The sequence below is a fragment of the Rhinolophus hipposideros genome, assembly GCF_964194185.1.
Source record: "Rhinolophus hipposideros genome assembly, chromosome: 11".
Taxonomy (NCBI): domain Eukaryota; kingdom Metazoa; phylum Chordata; class Mammalia; order Chiroptera; family Rhinolophidae; genus Rhinolophus; species Rhinolophus hipposideros.
This window is the reverse complement of record NC_138057.1, coordinates 45,459,898-45,484,067: the sequence shown is the minus strand read 5'-3', so window position 1 is coordinate 45,484,067 and position 24,170 is coordinate 45,459,898. Positions and strand designations below refer to the sequence as shown.

Here is a 24,170-nt window from a genome sequence, read left to right as displayed (position 1 = left end):
ATTAGGAATCAAAATTGGCCCTAGTTTCTTAGCACAGTTTTGACTCCTAATATTTCGGTAATATCTGGAGACACTTTCGATTATTGCAACTGGAGGATGCTCTTGGCACTTAAAGGGTAGAGGTCAGGGACGCTGCTAAACATCCTGCCATGTCCAGGACAGCCCCCAGCAAAGTACTATGAGGTCCAAGATGTTCGCGCCAAGGTTGAGAAATCCCGGCTGCGACAATGCACTGCTGTGTGTATTTGTCTGGACAAGGCAGTGCATCCAAATGCACGGGAAGCACTGACCTCAGTGCACAAAGACATCACACTTCATCCCACCTCCCAGAACAAGAATTTCATCTTGTGGTTAGAGGTGGTCGTATTACTTCTTGCATTATGATACTTCCTTTAGAAAATGCTAGCACGTGGTACTGTCCCTGTTGATGTTGCTTTGAGGAAGCTATGAGTTTCCAGTGAGAAGTCTTTAAAGACATTCATGAAGTGCCTACCCTGTATATACTGAGTCGGCCATGCTTTATTTTATTTCCAGGTTGGGTTTGATCCTCCCCCTCATATGCGAGTACCTACGATCCCTCCCAACCTGGCAGGAATCCCTGGGGGGAAACCGTAAGTACCTCCAACTCCTTGGTTTTGTTTTCAAAGCTGTTACTTAGTCATGGTTATGAGCAAACTAGAATTCCAAAGGGAGCATAGACCTGGGCGTTTCCAAGGAGATGTTTAGTGTCTTTTTCTGAGTGTTAACACTTTCTATAAATAGGCACCTTGTAGGTGTCATGCCTCTGTCTTCTCACTGTGGGTAATCTCATGTAGTTAGTTATTTCTGGAGAGAAACTGTTGGAGACAGGGTAAGGATGCAAGGACCAAGGGGGGTTGGCCCTCCTCGCTTAATCCTTCTTTAGAAAGCTGCTCTGCTGTGCCACATGGTTAGAGGGGAGCTGCGAGTGATTTTCAGCAGGACTGTGTTATGGGCAGTAAGCTGTCATGAACTCCCGAAATCTCAGAAATTTGAAACGAAATCTCAGAAGTTTGAATACCCAGCTTAGTGCCACCTTTTCCTTATTTTGGTGGAAACGAGAGTTGTGTAAAGGGTAGGTTAATTGGATGCCAACATCCAAGGCTGACCCCAAGTACAGTTTTGCCCAGTGCCTTACTCCGACAGGTCCGGAATTACAAAAAGCTGTGTGGGGAAGCAAGAAAGTTAGGTTAAAGGGCCAAAGAGCATTCAGAACTTGCAAAACCGTTGGTTGTTCCTCCAGTCACTTGGAATCACTTGCTTTCCATAATGTTAATAATCAGAAATGTGATGTCAAAGAATTCCTAAAGTTCTCAATTTTTATACAAAGTAAATTGAAATATGTCTTACTTCCCAGTAAATACTCTGCCTTTCCTTAGGATACAAGACGGCAGAAAGCCTGTTCCAATTTTGTTGATTTTTCTAAATCGAGATACATGTCATAGGCCTTCAGTTTATTTTTGTTACACCCTCGACCTTTGTGCGTTTGTAATGGACACATAAATTAAAGTTGAAAGCAAACATTACTGCATTATTGCATTGTTTCGAGTGGTCCGTTCAACTCTCTGGTCATCTTTGTGGTTTTGATTGGGGACTGGTTTCAAATAAACCACTAGCATGAGGAAAAATGGAATTCTTTACCCCATCCCTCACCGGCTTATTTAGGAAGGCAGATTCCCATCATTCCACTTTTTTTTCACGCAGTATAATATCTATTTCATAGTGATTTGACTGCTGATGAAATGAGGCTTTTCTCTACGTTAGGAATGACTAGAGGTATTAAGAATGGAAGGTGACGTCTGGGCCCAGGGCAGACCAGGACTAAGGAGTGGGGCAGTGTTGCAGATGCGTACTTAGCTGGCAGATTCCTCCCAATTAAATACCCATGAACTCCTGTGTTGTGTGTTTTCTTGGGCATGTTCCCGTGTGTCCAGTCTGGGATGTCCCAGGGCACTTACGGGTTTTTCTTATATGTGGCTGCTGGCAAGGTAGCTGTTATGTTTCCCACTGACTGGTGAGTGGATAAAGAGCAAACCAATGCTATTGTGATAGAGGCAATAATTAATAGTAACTGATGAATCTTTGGGGAAATAATAAGCAAATAAAGCCAAGTTCAGCTGACCATTAGGGAAAGCCAGTTTCAAGAGGCAGAAGTATGGGGTGTGCCCAGCCACCAAGACCCTGCCTCGAAGGTGCTATGTGCAGCAGACGTGGGGGAAGGTGGGCAGAGCTGTGAACTACAATGCTGGTCTCCAAGGCCGGAGTGCGGACCCAGATCGTGGTAACTGTGTTCCTGCCTGTGCGTATGTGTCGTGTGTGTCCACACCGTGATTAGACACAAAGTTTAAACCTTCAGTGAATGACAGACAGTACTGGTGCGCTGCTTATTAGAGCCAGATAGTCATGACCTTGGCTTATGAGCACCTTGCGTTTGTGTTCACAGCTGTGCAAACTAGGATACGAGGTGCCCAGGGACTGTGGCACAATGGCAAAGGTGTGAGGCTCTCCCGTATGGCAGTGCTTCTCTCCCTTGGCCTCTGAAGTGGAGCGGTCATTGCCGTCTAAAACAGTTAATGTATATTTTTTAGGATTCTCTTTCAAGTTTGAGATGAGCATATTATATGAGCAAGATGGAGTTAATGTCAGAGAGGAAAATGAATTGTCACCAGGGCCTGGGCTACAGTCTTACTCCCCATATTAATTCATTAATTAGTAACTCTCCTTATTATTTAGTGAAGTAATACTGCCTGAGGCAGTGCTTCTCAGCCCATCTGTGATGACAGACCAGTTTCCCCCAGTATGACAAAGATTGATGCACTCGTTGCATAATAACACAGATGAATAGGAGGGAAAAGATGCAAACTATCCCAATTTTTTAGTATAAGAATCATGAACTGACTTACGTTGCTATGTAAATGCTTCTCAACTAGTGGACAATAGCAAACATTCGCACACCACACTGAACAGCACTTGTCTGAGACTCTTAAGAGAGATGGTGAGAAACCACTGTGTCTAGGATTGGGTGAAGAAGGTTTTGCAAGTGCCGTTCTCTGAGATGCCAGTTGAAATAATATTTATTTGGGTGGCTATTCATGGATGTTTGAGCAAGAGCTGTGTGTCAGGCTTGTGCTAGGTGCTGGGCATGCTCCAGGAAAGAGAAAGTTCGCCTTCCCTCCCTGCCTGAAGGGGGTGGGGGCTACTGATATGGTAGAGAAACATCGAAGGAACAATGAATACTTGAGTTAGTCTGTGATCAGTGATAAGTGCTTTGAAGACAGAGAGTGGGCTGTAGGCAAACATGTAAAGAAGGACCAGAATTAGGACGGGCAGGGCTTAGGGTAAGGCACATACACTGGAAGTTGACTCATGTGCGAGAAGGAATAAGCCCACGGGGAAAAGGGGCCAGAGAGGACAGCGTTATTGGGGACAGTGTGAGAAGGCTCCCAGCAGGGAACTTGAAGGATTCATGTGCACATTCATGGATGAGTGCCTCCTAAAAATGGTACAGCGAGTTCCGTTGGGGCTGGCGAGACTTGGAAATGCCTCTAGTGTAAATGCTCCTCTGTGGCTCACGTCTTCTACCATAGCCCCACCAGCGGCTGTGTGCTTCTGACCGGGCACGTCTAGTGATGGCTGGCTTGCTGCTGCCGGAGCGTTCTATTTTCTCTGGCCGTGGGAAAACTCTTCCAGTCCTTGAGCTGAGCTCTGTCTCCCTGGAACTTTCACCCATCAATTCTGGTTCTTTCGTATCCTCTGAGACCACACAGTGTGCTGCTTTCATTATCACGCTCATGACAGCTCTTTAGATATATTTGGAGACCACCATCTCACCATGAGGCATCTCTTCTGGCTGAGTATGTCCACTGCTTTAGCCCTGCCTTGTGGGATGTGATTTCAGGTTCTCACATCATCTGCTCACTAACATCTAGTCAGCTCCCTCCTGTTCGCTCTTCCACAGATTTCACTGAGACTTGCTGCATAGGCGTAGGGGACCCTATTGGGAGCTCATAGCCTAGTGATGGAGACAGCATTAATCAAATAATCACAAAAATAAATGCATAATTATAATTGAGATAAGAGCTGTGATAGAAAGGAACACTCTTCTATGAAAGCCTGTGACAGGCTGATCTCATCTGGGAGGATTCTTATCAAGGAAGGATTCTTAGAAGTGTTTTCTGAGCTATATTAACCCTGTAGGGAGGGACAGGGCATAAAACTCTAGGTGGAGGAACCAGCATATGCAAAGGCCCTGTGGCCTATCAAAATGGACTAGAGCAATACGATTCTGTACTTGTTTTTGGTGGTAAAGTCATCTAAGGTTTCAGTGGGGTTTCCCAATTAATCTGGTCATTTTCCTCTCTCCCCCATCAGTCTCTCCTAACTTCTCTATCTTTATTAAAGGCATAGTCTTCATTCTCCCTGACATCTGGGTCCAAACTTTAGCCTTTACATTCTTCTTTATTTAACTCCCATTTTTACCCAGTCTTTTTATTTGTTAAAATCCTCACTTGTTTCTATCCACATTTGCGATAAGATCCTAGAAAAGTTTTTCCCTTTCTACAGTGTTTATCTGATCTGATCCATTTCTTACTAGGAGGTCTTCAAAAGTCGCATATAAGCTCCTGATGGTGGTGTGTAAGGTTCTTCTGGTAATATCACCCCAGCTGCTTTTCCAGCCTCGTGTCCTCTGTTTTCTGCACCTTGTGCTCTGGCCAAATGGGATAACCCCTTATTCCTTGACGATGCCTCCTTATACCTAAAGCAATGTCCCTTCTCACCAGTCTTTTCCCTCTTCCTGTAGAAATATTTTCTGTTCACAGACCACTTCAGTTGCTGCCTTCCTCATGAAGCCTTTGCCGACGCCTTCCCATATGTGAACTCTCTCCAGTAGCACCTTGTAACATCGTGTGACACTTTTTCACACTTTGGCCTCGAGTTACATTCATGTCTATATGTCCTATTTCTGTCTGCTTCTTACCCCACTAGAATCGAAGCTTCTGAAGTCCCCTTGTCACCTTGAGTGTAGATAGATACCCAGTAAACAAATGTTTGCTGCGCTGACTAGGTGGGAGGTGAACCCACGATGGTCTAAGCCCCTGTCATTCATCCTTCCCAAAGGAGATTTGCATTTTGCATTTTAGAGTGCTAATTTATATGCTAATTTATAAACGGGAACCCTGACTATATTTCCAAACCTGCAAGGTGAAATTTATTTGGTATTGTTAGTCAGCTTAACTTGAACTAATTTTCAGTTTTAGGAAGTGTATTACCCTGAGCTCTGGAGAACACTGGTGAAAGAAATTTAAGTTTAGTCAGGTTGACGACTCTTTGTTGTGCGTCACCCCCCACCCCACCCCCAAGAGCAGTGCTTTCCTCCCCATAAATACTGGGGACTGGGCTCTGCCTGTCTCCTGTAGTAGCACCTAGAGGTCAGTAATAACTCAGACTAATAATAGTTTGGCCTAAGATTCCAGCTTAGTTCCAAGTTCCTTCACCCTGTGTTTTAATGCTAGACGTGTAATTGAGAAATCTTCCACCCACTTGTTTAGTGTTTAAATAAATATTTAAAGTACCTTTTTGGAGTTGGATCCTAAAGGGAAAAGACAGTGCTAACTACATTGGGGGTAAAATCACCTCTTAGGAAAACATGTTTTGCAGCAGTGAAGAGAGGCCACCCCTGGCTTCTAGCTAAGAAGACATTTCAGTGGCCAGTACCCTCCCCAACCCCCCCCCCCCCCCCCCCGCCCGGCAGGCACTTTTTCTGTTCCTGATTTTGTGCTGGTTCCTCTGTTGACCCTGTCTAGATTCCACAGCTGGTTTATTTAGTGGATTTGAAGTTAATTCAGACATCTTTTTTACTTATTATGATATTTGGGTATTCTTTGTTTTTTTTCTATTAAATACTAAAAGTAATGTGCCTGTTTTGTGCCTTATCATCACCATGCAGGTTTAATTTAACCTGTTTTTCTACCTTTGATGATCTAAGAATGTGTAGCTTATTTCTTGAGATTATACTGATATGTGAGGCCCTTTCTTTTGATGTCAGTTATGTTTAGCTGCTGGACAATTGTCTTTCCCTTCTCTCTTCCCCTCTTCAGAAATGACTTTCAGCTGATCAGATCTAAGTATAGTTTGTACAGTTCTTGTGCAGATAATACTTTTTGCCTATAATGGTTGATATCTTGGCTAGAATTTTTGAATTGAGCTTTGAGATGGCTGTGTTTTAAACTTCTCTTTCACTTTTCATCCAGCAATCCCTTGGTTTGTACCTCTGTTCTGCATTAGCAACTTATAGCTTCTGCCCCAGCTCATTAACAAATTTGGAAATGTTTTATTGATGAAGAAGTAGCGCCTAGCACTCAGAATCAGATGCTGACTGTAGCCAGAGAGCAAGCCAGTGTATCTACTGGGCCGTCTCTTGTTTTCTCTGTCTAGTAATTTTTCTTTCATACCCATTTTTAGTTCTTCATTTGCCTTTTAAAAAATGAGAACAGCAGTATATTTAACTAAATAAGGAAACAAACAAAAAGTCTTCCATGCTTTGAAAATCCTCCACTTGTAGTTTGTCACTAAGGCCCTCTGTCTTGTTGGGACCCAAGTTGGAAAAATCCTATGAAAGAAGGAAAGGATTTTGTAGATATTGTGGGTTAGATGTGCAGACCCTAAGAAATGTGAAAGGTAAAGCTTGTTATATTGGCCAAGGAGATTGTGCCATAAGTAGATAAATTATATTCCTGAAGACCTGTTTTCTTTTCCTGAAAGCTTAGAATAATATGGCTCTGATTTTCTGATGACCCCATATCATTGCCCCATCACCTTCACTGTCCTAGGTCTTGAGGCTAAGAGTATCCTCGAGAATCGTAAGCCACATTATTCTCCCCTATCTTAGAATGAGCCAGATAGCCCAGCCTTCAAATCTTACTGTGCCCAGGGCTCTAGAAAGAAGTACACTGATATGTCGACATGCCTAGTGTGTCCTTTTGTGCATGGTAGGTGTCTCCATCCTGCTAGGTCCACATTATCCCTCTTGAGGTGACAATGTCGATGGTAGTGCCACGTGGGAGCTAAGGTAAAGGTTAGAACCCCACTTTTGTAGCTGGCCTGACCTGGACTTGAATCTTGGCTCTCCCACTTACTAGCTGGGTGGGCTAGTCACCCTCTCCTGTGTGACTTTCCCTCCTCTCTAAACATTAAGGGGTGGCGAGCTACCTCCTGAGACATGGGGAACCTGGAATCTATATCGTGCTTCATAACTTTTCTGCAAGTGCTGTCCACAGAACGTCATTTACTCTACACCTCAGCAGTCATGCTGATAGGATATAAGTTTTGTCAGGGCACGTTGTGACAGTAGGGAAAAGAGGCCCAAATAAGTGACATGATCCCCAAATCGCGTTAGTGACTGAACTGAAACTCTAACTCACTTTTTGCAGTTGACTGGATTCTTTTCAGTGGCCAGACACAGGATCAAGCTTGTTTCATGTGACCTGTGGCTGTTCCTGCCTCAGCTTGCTTTGGGAGGCTCCCGCATCCACTGGGCTCTGCTGACTTGGGGAGGGGCCATGGATTTCACTCAGTTATTGTTGTTTTGCCTCATTGCCTTTTGTTTTAACTTCAAGCAGCTCTCTAGGGACTACTTCCCTCCTTGGGAACGTTGATACCGTCTCTTAATGATATTTGGTGCGACCACTAGAAATTCCTTGGGAAAAGTTGACTGGCATAACCCAGGGGTTAGAGGACTCTCCATGTTCTTACTGTAGCTGACTTTCCTTGCAGGGCAACCTTTCATACCTGGATTTATAAGTGACTGGGTAGCAGTAAACAGCTTAGGGTGATCGGATTCATTTACTGAGCGAGTGCCAGCTGTATGCTGGCTGCTGAAGTCATTCCCACCTGTCCCTGAAGAACCTCGAATGAGAAAGATAGAAATGGAATCACGAGCAGTCAGTAGTCCGTGGTGTGATATGTGCCGTAGTCGAGATTGATAGGATGATGAGCCAGGACCCTGGAAGAGAATTTTCCTGGCTGGGGAGATTGCGGCAGCCCGAAGGAGGGAGGATGTGAGTGTAGTTCGGAGGAAAGCATTGCTGTTCTCAGCAGGAGGGAACAGTGTGTGCACAATGTGGAGATGTGACAGCCTGCGATATTTTAGGGGACTGGCCTGTGCCACGTGGCTAGGAGTGAAGGATACCGGACGGTCGCATGAAGTGAGGCTTACCGACACTAGATTATGAAGGGCTTTAGGAACCCTGAAGAGCTTGAAGAGCAAGTGAGGGTTTTTGGCATGATCAGATTTTTGATACCTGTTAATAGAGCAGGAAATCCCGTGTCAAGAGATGGCAAGTGCACAGGCAGCGGGATCTTGGCCACAGCCATTATCTCCGAGGTCCGTGGTTCTTCATTACTGTTTACTGCTGTTCTATCTATTTACAGCAAACCAGTAACTCTGTAAACACCTGTTTTCCTTTGGCCACAGAACACAGCATAGTTTCATTAACAGGAGCCAGCCTGCTAGGAAAAAACAACCTGCTTCCCCGGAAACACAGTCTTGTTTTCCAGTTCACCACCGCCACTGCGAGGAATCCCGGTGGGAACTGAGTTCCTTCCCCTCTGTCATGTGCCCAATAAATGAAGTCTCCTGCTCCGAACATGTTTGATTTTATTCAGTTTTTAAATCTGTGATGTTCAGTGGGCCTTCTTTTGTTCAGTTCTGCAACCAGATTTCACATGTAGATGCTGGTCTGCAGGTGCTTGGTTCAAAAGTGGGGTGAGTTGGGCGCTGCACTCTCTGAGGCTTTCTTGGGTACAGGGGGGTGGCCATGGCAGTGTCACCCTAATGAGGGCTCGAGGGACTATTCTTTCTGCCCTGCGGTTTGCCACAGTCATATCCCAACTTCCTCTGCTTCTGTTTGCCGTTGTCTCCCCACTGTCGCTTGCCCTTAGGATTTAGGAGTTTCCTGGTTTATCTTGCCTGTTCTTTGCCTGTGTTTTCCTGACTCCTACCACATCTTCCTCCTTTTCCGCATTCCCTGACCCTCACACTTGTCCGCTGGTCCAGATAAGGTCCCTTGCTTCAACATATCCTCACGTCCTCTTTTAAAGTCCTGGGTGTTTAATATCGGCACTGTCATTGCCTGAAGGCCCCTGCCGCTGTCAAGCGCGGTATTAGTGTTTCACAGTTTTGCAGCTGTTATCTCTTTTAATCCTTACAACAACCCTTATGTTTTATTATTGTTTCTACCTTGTGGATCAGGAAACAGACACATGATAGGCTGCAGGTACTCAGGCCAGTTATAAAGACCACAGTTAGTGAGGCCACTGAGTTGACGCTTCACATCTCAGGTTAATTTAAACCAAAATTTGAGCTATCGACTTACTGTGGACCTAGTCTAACATCTTCATCGGTTGGGAGCCCTCCCCTCCACTTTTTCTTGAATAGACAAATGAATCTAAGCTTTTAATTATTGAAATAGATTTACAAAAAAGTGCACAAATTGTATGTGTATAGCTCAGTGACTTTTCACCACAAGCCCCCTTTCGGGACCTTCCAGTCACCAAGGGTAACCAGCACTCAGACTTTTAATACAATAGGTGGATTTTGCCTGTGATTGAACTTCTGTAAATGCAGTCACACCATATGCATTCTTTTGTAGCTGGCTTCTTTCTGAATTTGGGCTTGAGGGATACTTGTAAATACTATCTGTTTATCAGTTCTCCTTCCTGGTCGATTTTAGTTTTCCTAGTTCCTCATCAGTAGAGAAGGTAAGTTTCCTTGGGCATCTCTTTTAACATCATCATGATGTGCCATGAATGTGGCCTTCTCTCAAAGACGGTTCTGTTTTTCCTGGCGGTGAACCACTAACGCCAAACCGTCTGGTTTGCTCCCCTGGTGTTTCCTTCCAGTCCCTCCTTCTCTGAGACCCATCTACCCTCTGCGCCCTTCAGGTTTGTTCATTTCGTTAGGCTCTGTGGGGACAGAGCCCCAGAGAGCAGTTTCCAGGCTCTCGGCCTCATGTGGAGAGGTGCTGACTTGAGTAGTAGTAGATGGCCGTCAGCTGTGGCTGGTTGGCCATCAGCTGTAACCGTTGAGCCAATGGCCACTGATATAACTGCTGTGGCCACAGAGGGAAGCCGAGGAGAGTGAAGGAGAGTCTGTCGGTTGGCAGCAGAGCGGACAGCAGGTCACACATTGTGTGAACCCAGCCTCCAGTGAGACCATAGTGGTATGACTTCCCTACCTATGGCTCCGTGGGTGTTCCTTTTTGACCTCACCATATCCTGTGTTCTTATGTGGGGAGCGGGAGCTGAGACCCCGCACGACAGGCTCACAGCACAGAGGGCAGCGCCAGCTTCCCCTGAGGCCCCTGTGACTGATGTATTGACATCCACATGGGTTTCCCCTGGGATGGACCTATGTTCACAGTGTGTGACGGCAGTTGTGTGCTCTCTGTGAATAAAGTTTAAATTGCTTCAGTATGATGATCACAGACCGTCTGTGTGGACACCTGGGAGAGAGATAGTATCATCCAGAGATAAGCGAACAGCCCTCCGTCTGTACATTGTGCATCAGTGTTAATCTGGAACATTTAACTTCGTCATAAGCAGAATTCCAATGGAAGCAAAAATAAAGTTTCCTTCCCCTAAAAATCCAGAATGGCTAAACTTGGCCCACCTGGAGGCGCCCACCTTCATTTACGGCAAACAGGGAAACCAACCTAAACTTTATTCTCGTGACAAGAAAGCTTTGAGAGGCAAGTGCTCTCCAGATCTCACCCACAGTTCTTCTAAAATATGTTCAATTTGATTATTTTATTTAGGGAATACTCATTGGTCATTTCTCCAACTTCACTTGGTTATTTGTTATTTTCAGACCCATGTCATGGTGCCTAATGTCTGGGTCACATGACTTAATACTGGACCTTGAATAATTCTCCTAGAACGTGAATTGACTTAAACCCCAGTTCTTGTGGTCTCTCATCTGCACCTTCTCTTTGATTCCAAATATCCCATAATAAATGGCAAGGTTCAATTAATCAATGTGCATGCATAGAAATATCATGTGGACTTAATACATTACTAAGGACACTGAAGGATACTGTTGGATAAAAAAATAGAAGATTTAGTGGTTTGGTGACATACGAGCTTTGAGCTGTAAGTTATTTTACATGCATATTTATTTCCCAGGACAGTGTATTATTCCCATTATATATGCTTACTTATTCAAATTAAGAGTAGTGTTAAAGATTTGTGCCAAGTAGCCATTTAATATTAGTTATTGGAACCAATTTGCCAGGAGATAGCAGATATCTAAGATTGTTTTCTTTGGTTGGTGGAAGGGGAAGTTCTTTTAAAAGCCTTTCATGTATTTGATATAATCTGCTATATGTGCTTTATGTATAGGCTAATAAAGACTCCATAGCTTGTGTCAGTTTTCAATTTTGTGTTTGCAAAGTTATTTCACAAAATTGGAGTTAGCATTAAAATGAAGATTTAAGTTCTGTATTAATACCCACAGTCTTTAGATCTGTAAAGGGACTGCAAGGTGCCAATGACAAATTCCAGAGAGTGTCCAGGTGTATCCCAGAGGGTGATGGGAAAGAGGGAATGCTACATACTTCAGTTATTGTTTATGTATGTGGTCATGTAAAAAAGGTTTAATGTTGAACTTCTAGATTGCCTAGCAATGCGTCAGATAAGAAGGAAGTAGTGGTGTTCAAAGTGCCATGTGCGTAATTCCATCAGTTTTGATGCAGGGCAAAAATATTAGTACTCCTGTTTCTTCCATTCACCAAAGTGTTCTTATGTATGTTTTGTAACATCTGTTACATATTAGTGCTTGGAGTTTAAATATTTTGATCATTAGGAAAAAAGTATGCGTTAAAATTTTCACTAGGAAACAGAAGCGTGCATTAGGATTAAGTTGTGTTTAACAGGAGAAGAAAACAATAGTTAAATAACAGAAGTTCCTTTCTCATTCCCCTAGTGTCACCAGGGCCTCTGCCTCCTATGTTTCTGTTCACCTCCCCCAACAATTGATTTGCATTTTCAAATTTACCTTTTGGCCCAAAAGGGCTGCTGGAACTCCAGTCATATCAGGAAGGAGGAAAGAAGAAGGCAGGCACCACCCCACCCCCTTAAAATTCCTTTTCTTTTCTTTTCTTTTTGTTTTTTTAAATTAATAAACTTAATTTTTAGAGCAGTTTTAGGCTCACAGTATAATTAATTGGAAAGTAAAGAGAGCTCTCATATTCCCCACAGGGTCGCCTTTGTAAATTTTAGGTTAAGAACTTTTTCTAAGTACCGCCCAGCAGCTTCTGCCTACATCTCCCTGGTCAAAACCTGGGCTGACCTGGCCATAGGGAAGCTGGGAGCTTTGCTGGGTTCGTGGCCAAAGCAGACAGGGAGATTGTTGAGGAGGAAACTTGAAATCTCTGTCAGAAAGCCATTTGACCTAAGAGAATCTCTTATATTTTTCTCATCAGCAAAAGAGAGTTTTAAGTTCAGGCCTTAAACTGGTATCTTTTGAAAGCTGTTTTTGTTTGTCAGTGTTGAGATGTACTGTTTACTGTGTGTAATTATTATGAGTTCTTAAAGGGCTTATCTTTAAGCATGGAAAATAGTCATTTTAAATTACACGACGAAATGACACAGTTATACAGGGCGCATGGAAGGAGGTATTGTATACTAATTTGGAAGCACATTTAGTGTTTTATGATGGGATTTGAAGAAATGCTTTATGAAATGGATAAAGCACAATTTAAAAATCCTAAAAATAGTTTTTAAATACAGTTCAATATATGTGTCTTTTGGTACATCCTAGACTTCTATTATCTCTTTTAAATTTGTTCCATCAGTAAATACTTCAACTTACTGATTTTGAAAGGAAATCGTAACAAGCGAATCTTCCTTTGTGTTTCTCATAGAAGCGTGCTGAGGTGTAACTAATTGCTTTATGATAAACTTCTTTTTTGTTTCCTCTCCTGTCCTCTCTTCTCTTCAATCACCGTCTGTCCAAAAGTGCATACTCCTTCCACGTTACTGCAGATGGTCAGATGCAGCCTGTCCCTTTCCCCCCCGACGCCCTCATCGGACCTGGCATCCCCCGGCACGCTCGCCAGATCAACACCCTGAACCACGGGGAGGTGGTGTGTGCAGTGACCATCAGCAACCCCACGAGACACGTGTACACGGGAGGGAAGGGCTGCGTCAAGGTCTGGGACATCAGCCACCCCGGCAATAAGAGCCCTGTCTCTCAGCTCGACTGTCTGGTGAGTGAACAGGAACCGGTGCACAAGGGTAATTTCTCCCTGGAGCCTCAATAAGGAAATAGCTGTCCAGGCCTGGGTTTTATTCCCATTATGAGGAAATGGAAGCCCATTCTGTTTCCTGTGTTAGCTATTTAGCTCCCCCCATTTCTCTCCCTTAAATGTGAAGGTTTCCTTTGTTGCTCTTTTAGTGGTTAAATCCCAGAGTTGATGGATTTCTTTAAAACAAATATTTTACAGTCGTTTACAGAAGCTATCCTTGTTTGAATGTGTATTCAAAAGGGGTTTTCCCATTTAATGGTTGAAAATACAGCTAGCCCTGTGCTATGAGCCTGCAAACCACTCAACTTTTAATTTCCCTACAGCTTTGGATAAATATTGAATAGTAAACATTTGATAACGTGGCATTAAAATCATTCTGAACAGGGTCTGTGTTTTCAGGGAGACCTGGGAGAGCTGGCTGGGTTTTGTTACCTTAACTTCATGAAAGGGTTAATAGATTACACTGTAAGAAATCAGGGCCGCTGTTAGCAAACCACGAGCCATGAGACTGCTTCCCTTAGGTACCCAATTCACCTTCTCCCAGAGCGTGAGAATACCGTAGACACGCTGGGAGACATTCCCATCTCTAAACTGTAACCCCAGGCTTCACAGACCACATACCATTGGCCTCAGGTGGGAAGAAGGCCACCCTGGCCCTGGTATGATGTCTGCCTGCATGTCGCTTTCACAGATGGTGCTGTTTACGCACTGCCTGGCAAATGGTGAGGATTCTGGAGAGAGTGCTTCCAAAAAGAAGAGTGGCAGTATTTCTGAGATTTTTTGGAGGGTGGGGGTAGTTATTGGCTTATTTTATTTCTTAATGAAATGGCTTAAAAATATGTCCATTCGTGACATTTAAACATTCTTAAACACAGCCCAACATTCTAATAGTAGTTGGGAGTCTTGTAACACGCATCACCTTTTTTGAAATTACGTGCTCAGTTTCTCTAATCTTTGAAGAGCAGGCCAGGGTTAAAGCATAATGAAAGAATTCAGCTATATCTATTTGAGTTGAAGGAGAGCAGTTGAATTTCTTTTGGGGGTGGGGGTCATTTTAGGTTCCACCAGTTTAGGTCCCTCCTCCCTTTTTAATAGGTGTTGATTTTAATAGAGGGATGCCCTCTTTTTTTAATGTCTTTGGCCTTTGGATGGAGAGCCTTAAATATGATAGCAGCCATGTTACAACTTAAGAAAGCACCTCTATTAAATTCTTAGACAAGGCTCCATCTGACTAATGAAGATACAGTGCCAGCTTTAGGTATAGTTAAGACTAATGAAAACTAAAACGTGGGCAGCAGGTCTGCAGTTTCCAAATAGTAAAGAATGGAGGATAATGAGATGGAAGATTTATAAATTAGCTTTGAAGAGCGGTTTCCTCGTACAGAAGTATGTGTACACCTACCTTACATCTACTGATGATTTCAGTCCTGTCCACTCAGCAGGGAACTGGACATCAGATACAGTTATGTTTAAATATGTGATCCTATGAGTTTGTTTTGCTTACTATTTTGAAGGAGAAAGCTGCCATTGGATCCTGATCTTTACTATAGAGCTCTTGCTTGTTAGTGTCCATGAAATACCACTTTTCCAGTGAAAAGCCAAGATATCAGTTAGAGAACATGGCATTGTTACTGCTTGTGTAACGCATTACAGTAATTGAATTATGTTTATTTCACAGAATAGAGATAACTACATCCGTTCCTGCAAATTGCTCCCCGATGGCTGCACTCTCATAGTGGGAGGGGAAGCCAGCACTCTGTCCATTTGGGACCTGGCTGCTCCTACCCCGCGCATTAAGGCCGAGCTGACGTCTTCGGCCCCCGCCTGCTATGCCCTGGCTATCAGCCCCGACTCCAAGGTCTGCTTCTCCTGCTGCAGCGACGGCAACATTGCCGTGTGGGACCTGCATAACCAGACGCTGGTGAGGTGAGCACAGGTCGTTTCCTTGGATTCAGAATGCCTCCTATCACCCCTGCTTTTGCAGTTGCCCCCAGGAGCTCAGCTCACACATTAATACCCTGCTTTCTTCCAGACTTGAACCTGGGTTTTGGGAGTGCAAAGACAGAACTGCGTCGCTTCCCTCGGGGGCTCACCATCTGGCTGCTGTGCTTGGCTGTCCCCAGGCTTTATATTACCTCCCTCATGTTCCCATTCTTCAGCCACATTGAGATGTCAGACTTGTTTAACAATATTCCTGGCTTTTCCCAAGGGGCAACACACCCTGGATTACACAGTGGTATGAAGGGTCCTCAGTGCTGGATGGTTTTGGCTTTGCCTAGAACCTTGTTTGTGCAAACAGTAGCCAACTGATAAAGGATACCAAAGTCAACAAAAGGACATTAGAAGAGGAGATTCTATGAATTTCACTCACAAAATGGTTTTAAAGTATCCGTGTTTCTCAATAGCTAACTAAATATGCCCTGTCCAGGGGTCGTTCACCTCGGAACGAGCCCGGCTTCCTGGAACCTGCCCTCCTAACCATAGTGAGAGCTGCAGTTCTGCCAGCTCTGTATCTCTCCTTTGTTCTGGCAGCTCACTCCCTCTACTCAAGTCGGTGCTCAGACCAGAGATGGTACAGAAAAGTCTTAAAAATGCCAGCACTCTAAACATCCAAGGCAAAACTAGTATGCCTTTCGCCCTTTCGTTTCACAGTTCATCTTCACTAGGAAACACTCTTTGGTTAATGGTGTGATTTGAGGCTGTGGATTGTTTAAGAGGCCTCCTCTAATGCTTTTGGGCCCCATGTGCCAGAGAGAAGGGACGGACGGACTGTGGAAGTCATCACAGCAATCATCACTCTCCCTTCAAACCTCTCCTCTTTAGAAATCTAGTAAGTGTCACTGAGCCAGGCTCTGTTCCTGCATGTGGGTGACGGTGTGGCAGTTTTTTCTCTTGTCAGTCACTGAGCACCTCAAAATGAGCAAAACGGACTAATTAATGGAGCTGAGCTGACAGCCCCTTAGACGAGGAGCCAGAGGCAAAGAAGTTCAGGTTACTTGCCCCAGGTCACACAGCTGGGCATGGTGGAGCTGTGATGGGGTCCAGGTATTCTGCTCTTTGGTCTGTGTGCTGAACCCCTGCTCTGTGCTGGTCCCTGGGGGTAAGTACTTGTATATAATAGGGTGGTGCTTTAGAAGTCTCGTTCTCCGTCTGGACTGGCCACATGTGACTAGCAGCTGCTCTTTGTCACAGGGTGACAGAGTCTATTGAATATCTTTGTATCCACTGTGACCCGCCACATTCTGAACAGTCCTAAGTAGGATCTGCTTTCTAGGAACCTGACAGTACCTCAGAGATATGTGCACAGAGGAATGGAGGAACACCTCCAATCGCTATAAGTCAGCAAAGACGGAAAGGAAAGTATTTCATGAATTCTAGAAGAAAAAAAAGACAAAGGGTGACATGAAGAGGAGGTCACTGGGTTTCAAGAGTGTTTGGAGACAAGAAATCAGCATTTTCAGCAGTGAAGCAGGATGTGCTCTGGGCCCGTGTGACCAGTGGGGAGGTGTTGGAGGCAAACTGGGTGGTTGAGGGGCATGTGTGTGGCCACAGACTTGGGGAGGATTGGGGTGCATGGAGGGGAGAGGACTGCGACAGGAGTTCAGAATAGCTTGCTAAGGAAAGATTTTAGAAGCGGTGGTTCACATCTTGTCTCAGAATTCAGGGCAATAGTGGTGATTTTTTCTTAGACACGTTCATTAAATTCCAAGCTTGGCTAAAAGTGTGGAGCTCTATGGGAACATGGACAAGCATGGAAACTTTTTCTTGGTATTGAAACTCACCAGGCTCTCTAATGATGCCTATCCCTCCAGCGATCGGGCCTCTTAACATGTCTCACCTGGTCTGGTCACTCTCCTGCCAGCTCCCTGTGGCATGCAGAGCCAGGGCCAGGACCCGCAAACCACCAGCCTTGCAGTGGCTCACATGGGCCCCTCCCTCAGCAGGCCCCACCTGTTGCCTGGCGGAGCATCTGTGCTCAGCAGATTCCTGTTGGTTCATTGTTCTTGGTGGTGTGTTTTTGACTGAAGCATGAGGTTCTCCTTTAAGAGAACTTTGTGCTTAGCTTCAAGGCAGGGTCTTGCTGAGGTGCTGACGAGTCCCCTGCAGCAATTAGCTTTGTCTCTGCTCAGCACCTTTGAATCAGGAGGTCAGCACGAATCTTTGTCTCTTGGCGTCCAGAGATCCAAATGCAGGGCACCTCCTGATACGGAAAGTGAGGTTGGGTAAACATGTGAGCTCATGCTTTGTTGGCATGAAGGACACTGCTGTGTTGATTCACTCATGAAAACGAGTACTTCTAGACCCGGAGCGTATAATGGAGTGGTGCAGACCTGCAGGATTAAAGGCCAGGCCGTCATTGTCTTTAAGGAATACAGTTGGGATTTGGTGTGTTTGTCTTTTTTTTTTTCTTTTCCTTTTAACACTTAAACACTTTCCCAGACCTGGGAGAAATTTTACCTTCCAGACGGATTTGTAAGAGTAGCTAGAGAAGTGTATTTAACTTCTCCTGTGTAGTGACCTAAAATGGCATTCCATTTCTTTAGCACTTGGGTCGTGAAAAAGAAAAAGAAAATGTGCAGGTGCTGTATCTTCCTCCTCGGGGGAAGGTTAGTTTGATCTTGCCCATCAGCAGACACTGAAGAGATGACATACACACACCGAGTCCAAAACTAACAACACAACAGTGTTTACCTTGAGCTCTGGCAGGAAATCATTATTCAATCTGGTTTGTTTTATCAGGCAATTCCAGGGCCACACAGATGGGGCCAGCTGTATTGACATTTCTAACGACGGCACCAAGCTCTGGACGGGCGGCTTGGACAACACGGTCAGGTCCTGGGACCTGCGCGAAGGGCGGCAGCTGCAGCAGCACGACTTCACCTCCCAGGTGACCGGCCTTTTCCTCCCCGGGATCTGTGAGGTGCTGTGTGCGGTGTCCTCTCCCTCCCTCACACCCCCACAGTAATAGAAGCTACGCAGACCAGCCTTAAATTTTAGATACTGAGTGTTTTTTAAATCACAAAAAAATTCCTTGAAACAGAGGGGTGTCTAAACTCCTGTCGGTTAAGTAAGACATGTTAGCTATTATGTATGAGTTTGTTTAAGGGACTCATGCAGCGAAGAATATACAGTTTTCCTACAGCAGTGTCTGACCTCTTTTATGTATTCTCCCCATTTAATGTGGGGGTGAGAGATGATTATTTGATTCACATATAAGCAGAGCTTGAAAAACACACAGCATATCACAAGGAGTCGAGAAAAATCACAACAGCTCTGACAGTTAATTCATTTCCCTTGCATCAGGGAGCTTAAAAAAGGCAGCAGCATCTCCGTGGATAACCATTTTATTCCTCATCCCATAGAAAATTAACTCATGGCTGACGAGATTTATAGAATTTTGAAATGATACAAAAATGGCAACTTTGTGGATTGTGAAGATTATTTAGATGATGAGTGAGTCTAAATCTGTTTTGGGAAAGACAGTGCTTGTCATTTTAATTGCTCTCTGATAGTAGAATTGTGCTTTTCATCATTGTTTGTTTACTTTTTTTGTAATAAAAACGATTCCACTCAAATATGGAACAACAATGGAAAACAACTATACATACTATTAAATTTTCTGTACCTGTTAAAATTTTGTTGAGTTTCTTACAGTCCTCCCTGCTTTAGCCCTTTTCGCAATATGAATAGAATACTATTTTTGGTCTGCCTTTTAAAAAGAACTTATGGAAATTTTTCACATACATTTAAGAGTACAGAAAATGTTCAAGCATATATGAAAGTACAGAGAATTGTACAATAATCCCCAGAGGCCCATCACCCAGCTTTAACAGTTAGTAACACCTGACCGTCTGGTCTTATTCTGTCATTTCAGCCAGAAGTATTACAATTCGTGTCTGTAAAAGACAAGGACCCCTTTAAAACAACACTCATGAATACCATTATTATTAAGAATAATTTCTTAATTTCATCACATGATAGAAGTGTTGTGATTTTTCCAGTCATTTGATAAAGTTTTTTAACACTTGGCTCATCTAGGTTGGGTCGCTTGTCCTATAAACTTTACCAGTCTGCAGTTTGCTGATACCATCCTCCCGTTCTTGCTGTTTTCTTTATCCCCTCTCACGTTGCCTTTTCACTGCCTGAGTTTATTGAGCAGAATCATCAGTGAGCCTGTTCTGCTTTTTGTAGATATTCTCCCTTGGGTACTGCCCAACTGGGGAGTGGCTGGCTGTGGGCATGGAGAGCAGCAATGTGGAAGTTCTCCACGTGAACAAGCCTGACAAGTACCAGCTGCATCTCCACGAGAGCTGTGTGCTGTCCCTGAAATTTGCTTATTGTGGTGAGTTCAGCTGAAAGGAAACCTGAGAACGTTGGTGGCCTAAATGGAAAAGACTTCTAAAAAAATAAAATAAAATAATAACAGTAGCGATCATATCTGGAAAAAATGTTGTCTGAGCAGCTGGATGCAATAATTCTTTTGTCTTAATATGTCCCTCAGAGCATAGTGATGTCTGTTTTCCTAATTTGAGAAAAGTCAACAGGCAATGAAATTGCCTCATACAAGGTTTTGAAACATATTTGTTTTTAGTGGGGAGAGTCGGAGGTGCCACTCTGAAGAGGGGTGGGTGGGGAGTTATAGAAAACTGCGGAAGGAGCAGAGGAAATCAATAGGAACTGACCAGGGTGAGGAACCTACAGTCAGAGAATAGAATATTTAGCTGAACCCGACTGTACACTCTTCAAGGAAGAGAAAGAGGGTAGACGTTCCCGTGGAGTCACATGTTTGATCACGGGATGGCTGGCTGGCTGACTGGCTCAGTAGCTATCACTTACCACATTCTGTGTGCTATATATTGTGTCTGGCAGTTTCTTTAGGCTCGTCATTTAATCCTTGCCAGTTCCATTTTATTACAGGGAAATTAAGGGAGAACTTCATTGCTTGCTGTTTGAGCACCCACTGTGTGCTGCGTGTGATGCTACCATTGTGTATCCAGTGGCTAAGGAGGCTGACAAAGTCCCCACTGCTGCTTTGACTACACCCACAATCGCAGATGGTTCACAGCGGAGCCTGAATTTAAAACTTGCTCTTTCTAGTCATGTCATAGCCCAACCCTTTAGACATGATACTTCATGATATAAAATGCTCTGTCTGGTTAAGTCCATGTAGCTAATGGTAGAGTAGGAATTTTGATCTTGTTAAACTACATGTTCCTTTGCTAATTCTAGGTAAATGGTTTGTGAGTACTGGCAAAGATAACCTCCTCAATGCTTGGCGGACCCCCTATGGAGCTAGTATATTCCAGGTAAGTCAGGGCTCCTCGCCAAGAATGACAGTGACCATGGTGTTCCAGTGACACCAGAAGTGAAGGTACCTTGGAGGGAGCAGGGCCCCTGAGTATCTGTTTCACATTAAACACCCGCCCATTTTTTTTTTCCTTTTAGTCCAAAGAGTCCTCATCCGTGCTCAGCTGTGACATCTCTGTGGACGATAAGTACATAGTCACTGGCTCAGGGGACAAGAAGGCTACAGTCTACGAAGTCATCTACTGAAAAGATGCGGTTTAACGTTGTAGTTGAATTGGGCCAAAATGTTTTGAATTTGTAGAAATAGAGAAGTTGTAACTTTGAAAACACGAAAACCCGTTTCCAAACTTTGACACAAAACGACTTTGAGTCTACAAAGAGGAGACGAGGAGTCCATCAATAGAAGGTCACCTATCTACCCAGACCAATGGAGCGCCGAGGCCAGGTGGACGGGAGGCCAAGGGCGGCAGGCTGCAGGAGCAGAGCCTGCTGTCCAACAGAGCCCATCCTTTGCTTTCTGTGTCATCTGCCCAGATTACCTTTCTGTTCCTTGTGCTTCCCCTCACGTTCCGTCCTTGGTAGAGCAGTGGTGTCTCCAATGAACTTGTTTCCTGGTTTTGCATCTTGTGAAATGTTTTGGTTTTTTTTGTATTTTTGTTGAAGGTTAAACATTTGTATAAATTGTAAATATATTTGGTTTATTACAGTAAAGGCTTTAGTACCAATAAGTGGTTTTCCTCTTCTTTATTGTTTTTATCAACGCTTTGGGATCATTAATGTGGGTTTTATAAGCAAAGTCCAAACATTTGTAGAGAAAATTTCAAAATGCACTTCTGACTTTGTAAATATACTTGGTCAGGGACTCTAATCAGCCTAATCAGCCCTTCTGAGTTACCAGCAGCTCAAACCAGGAATAGTGAGTAAACTGAAGGTATGTTGACGACTCTTACTTGGGATACTCAAATAGCTCGGTCCAAACGCATTCTTTTGTTAGGAAACTCTTGTAATTGGAGGTTACAGGTTATAACTCTGCTTTTGCTTGCTGGTTCATTAGGAAATAATATTCTTTTCTCTAGGAAGGCCCAGCATATTCAATCCTGTATTTCCCTTCACAAGCCTTACATTTCAAGGAATGTAGATGAGTTGGCTGGTTTTAGTGTTAAGATTGATGATGTTCACAGAGCTGTAGAGTTCATTAACCTGTGAAAGAAAGGTGGGATGTCAGCTGGTTTTGTCTTCATTAATACTTATTTGATCTATGATATTAATTTGTTGTACGTAAGCCAACCACACCCAGCACTTATCCTCATTCTTCGCATTATGGCTTCCCCTGCAGCGCCAGCCATTTCTCTCTCATTAGTCTGGTCTTGTCTTTGTGGACAAGCTTTTACTAATTTGATTAGACGAAATCTAACCCTGGGCTTTTAATATATTGCCATGCATGTTTCCTCCTGAAAAGGCTACATGGCTCTTTCTTTATATACCTATTATTTACTGCTATGTTTTAGAAAATACTGATTAATAATTTTAAGCCAAGTTTCCTGGCTGTTTAAAAATAGCATCTAAAGAATTTTTAACATTTGTGTTCTCTTACAATCCAGCGAGTTGTTGGCATTTTGTCTTAATATTTTTCATTTGTTATCCAGACCTTGTTTTTATACAGTTAACAACATTGTTTTGTTTGCTTTTTGCCAAAAATGATATTTGTTTATGTACAGAGTCTGTGAAATATTTTCTCTTCTCGTTAAACGAACGGCAAAGCCGTAATTACTGAAGCTGATTTCCCTCTCATCCCTTTCCTTGTATAATGAAGCAGGTTTCGATACTACAGATTCTGATGGTTTATTAACATAATGTTTACCTTTTCTGTTCTTTCTCTTTCCCTGCCTTACTTCCCTATTTTCTGTACTAGTGGGGAAGAGGTTAAGTTGCTCTAACAGAGACCCAACAACACAGTGGCTTAGAGACCATAGGGTTTTGGTGTCTCCCACATAGTAAAACGCAGAGGCCCAGGCCAGCAGCGCGGCTCTTTGCTGCCACGCCGGCCCCCGTGGAAGTTCAGGGGAAGGGACGTGCTTTCAAGCAGGTGACAAGAATTTGCTCATCACTCCCATTCCCAGTCCATGAGCAGGGACTTGGTCACGTCCAAGACTGGGAAATGTGATCTCTAGCTATGCAGCCAGGTGTCCATGGAGAAGCGGGGACACATTTGAAAGGATTCTGGGTTAAAGAAAGAGTCTTGTTTCCAGCTGTGCATTTTCTCCCTTCATGCGTTGCAGGTTCCCAAGTTTCCGATAGTCTTTCTCTAATGGATTTTCTGAGAGGCTAGGTCTAGATCTTATCAACTCATGGGTTATATTGAGGCTGATGAAGCCACTTTAGTTTGCTTTTGGATGAAACACTAGTTTGGACCTGTAAGAGGCGTTCTAGAGCTTCTAGAGCTAGTCCCTCTTCTCAGGGGGTTTGGAATCTTGGAAAATTGCCTAGACAATTGTTTCCTCACTCATAAAATAAGAATGATAAAATGTTGCACTTGCCTTTCAGGGTCTTGAGGATCAGAAGTGGGTATGGGAAACAGGGTTGTGAACTGAGGGCATGCGTGGGAGAATGATTTCTTCCTCAGCTGTGACTTCAGGAAGTAGCTGTGAATCACCACCCTCACCCCCAAGATGTGGGAATCAAAACCCAGCTAAGCCAAATGTTTGTAATACCTCTTGTCTTGAATATGAATCTCAAATTAAGGTTCAGTAAATTCAGATTCAACTAGACGTTGATCACCAATAGGTGCTAGGCAGTTTCACGTATAAAAATGTGAGTGGGTGATTGTCGTTATCTTTAATTAAATAACCAAGGCTCAGGGAAACCATGTCCCCATGGCCTCACAGGAGGTGGAACCAAATTTAGGTTTCATCCTGTGCCCTGCCTGTGTTCTTTCAAATCTCATAGAGTGGTTTTTCCTAGCTGTCCAAAGTTCCTCTTCATTTCACTTGAAATATTTACAACTTGCACCATACCCTTTGGTACTAGTCTGGTGCCAATTATAGGTGTAGATAGGTTTATGTTCACTAATTTATAACTGAATTTAATAATTGTTTTCCCTATTCTTTTTAATAGATTTATCTTATATATGTGTATTTATCACTCAGTCTTATACCTAGAATGTAGTTTTCTACCATGTAGTTCTTCCATAGGATTGAAGTTCAGTAGGTAAAAATTAAAGTCCGGGTTAGACTGGTTTTATATTTTTGTAACTAGGTGTTTCTACCACTATAATAAGGACACGATATTTCATCAATACGATAATTGGCATTTATTAAGTTTGTTATTTGCCGGGTGATAGGGAAGTGTTTGACATAAATTATAATAACCTTCACAGTGAGGATTGAAAATCCACAGAGATGAGGTTTTTGATGGGTTCATTCTTTTACAGTTTCACGACCTGTAAATAGCAGCCGGCTCCAAAGCCATAGCACACGCATACAGGGATGTTTAAAATGGCTCTTTTGCTAACAGCACACCGAGGTTGTGACTTTCCCGAAA

At 43.6% G+C, this 24,170-nt stretch overlaps 1 protein-coding gene across 7 annotated transcripts in view; it reads left to right on the top strand.

Moving 5' to 3' along the window:
• TLE1 (TLE family member 1, transcriptional corepressor) overlaps positions 1 to 21,353 on the top strand; it is an 84,343-nt gene extending 62,990 nt beyond the window's left edge. For all 7 annotated transcript variants that reach the window (XM_081067633.1, XM_081067632.1, XM_081067631.1 and 4 more), the window contains exons 14-20: positions 535 to 611; positions 13,034 to 13,283; positions 15,001 to 15,248; positions 18,063 to 18,210; positions 19,515 to 19,665; positions 20,553 to 20,629; positions 20,769 to 21,353. In XM_081067633.1, coding sequence (XP_080923759.1) covers positions 535 to 611; positions 13,034 to 13,283; positions 15,001 to 15,248; positions 18,063 to 18,210; positions 19,515 to 19,665; positions 20,553 to 20,629; positions 20,769 to 20,876 — 1,059 coding nt within the window. In that variant the 3' untranslated portion in view covers positions 20,877 to 21,353. The remainder of the gene's footprint in view (positions 1 to 534; positions 612 to 13,033; positions 13,284 to 15,000; positions 15,249 to 18,062; positions 18,211 to 19,514; positions 19,666 to 20,552; positions 20,630 to 20,768) is intronic.
• The last annotated feature ends 2,817 nt before the right edge of the window (positions 21,354 to 24,170 follow it).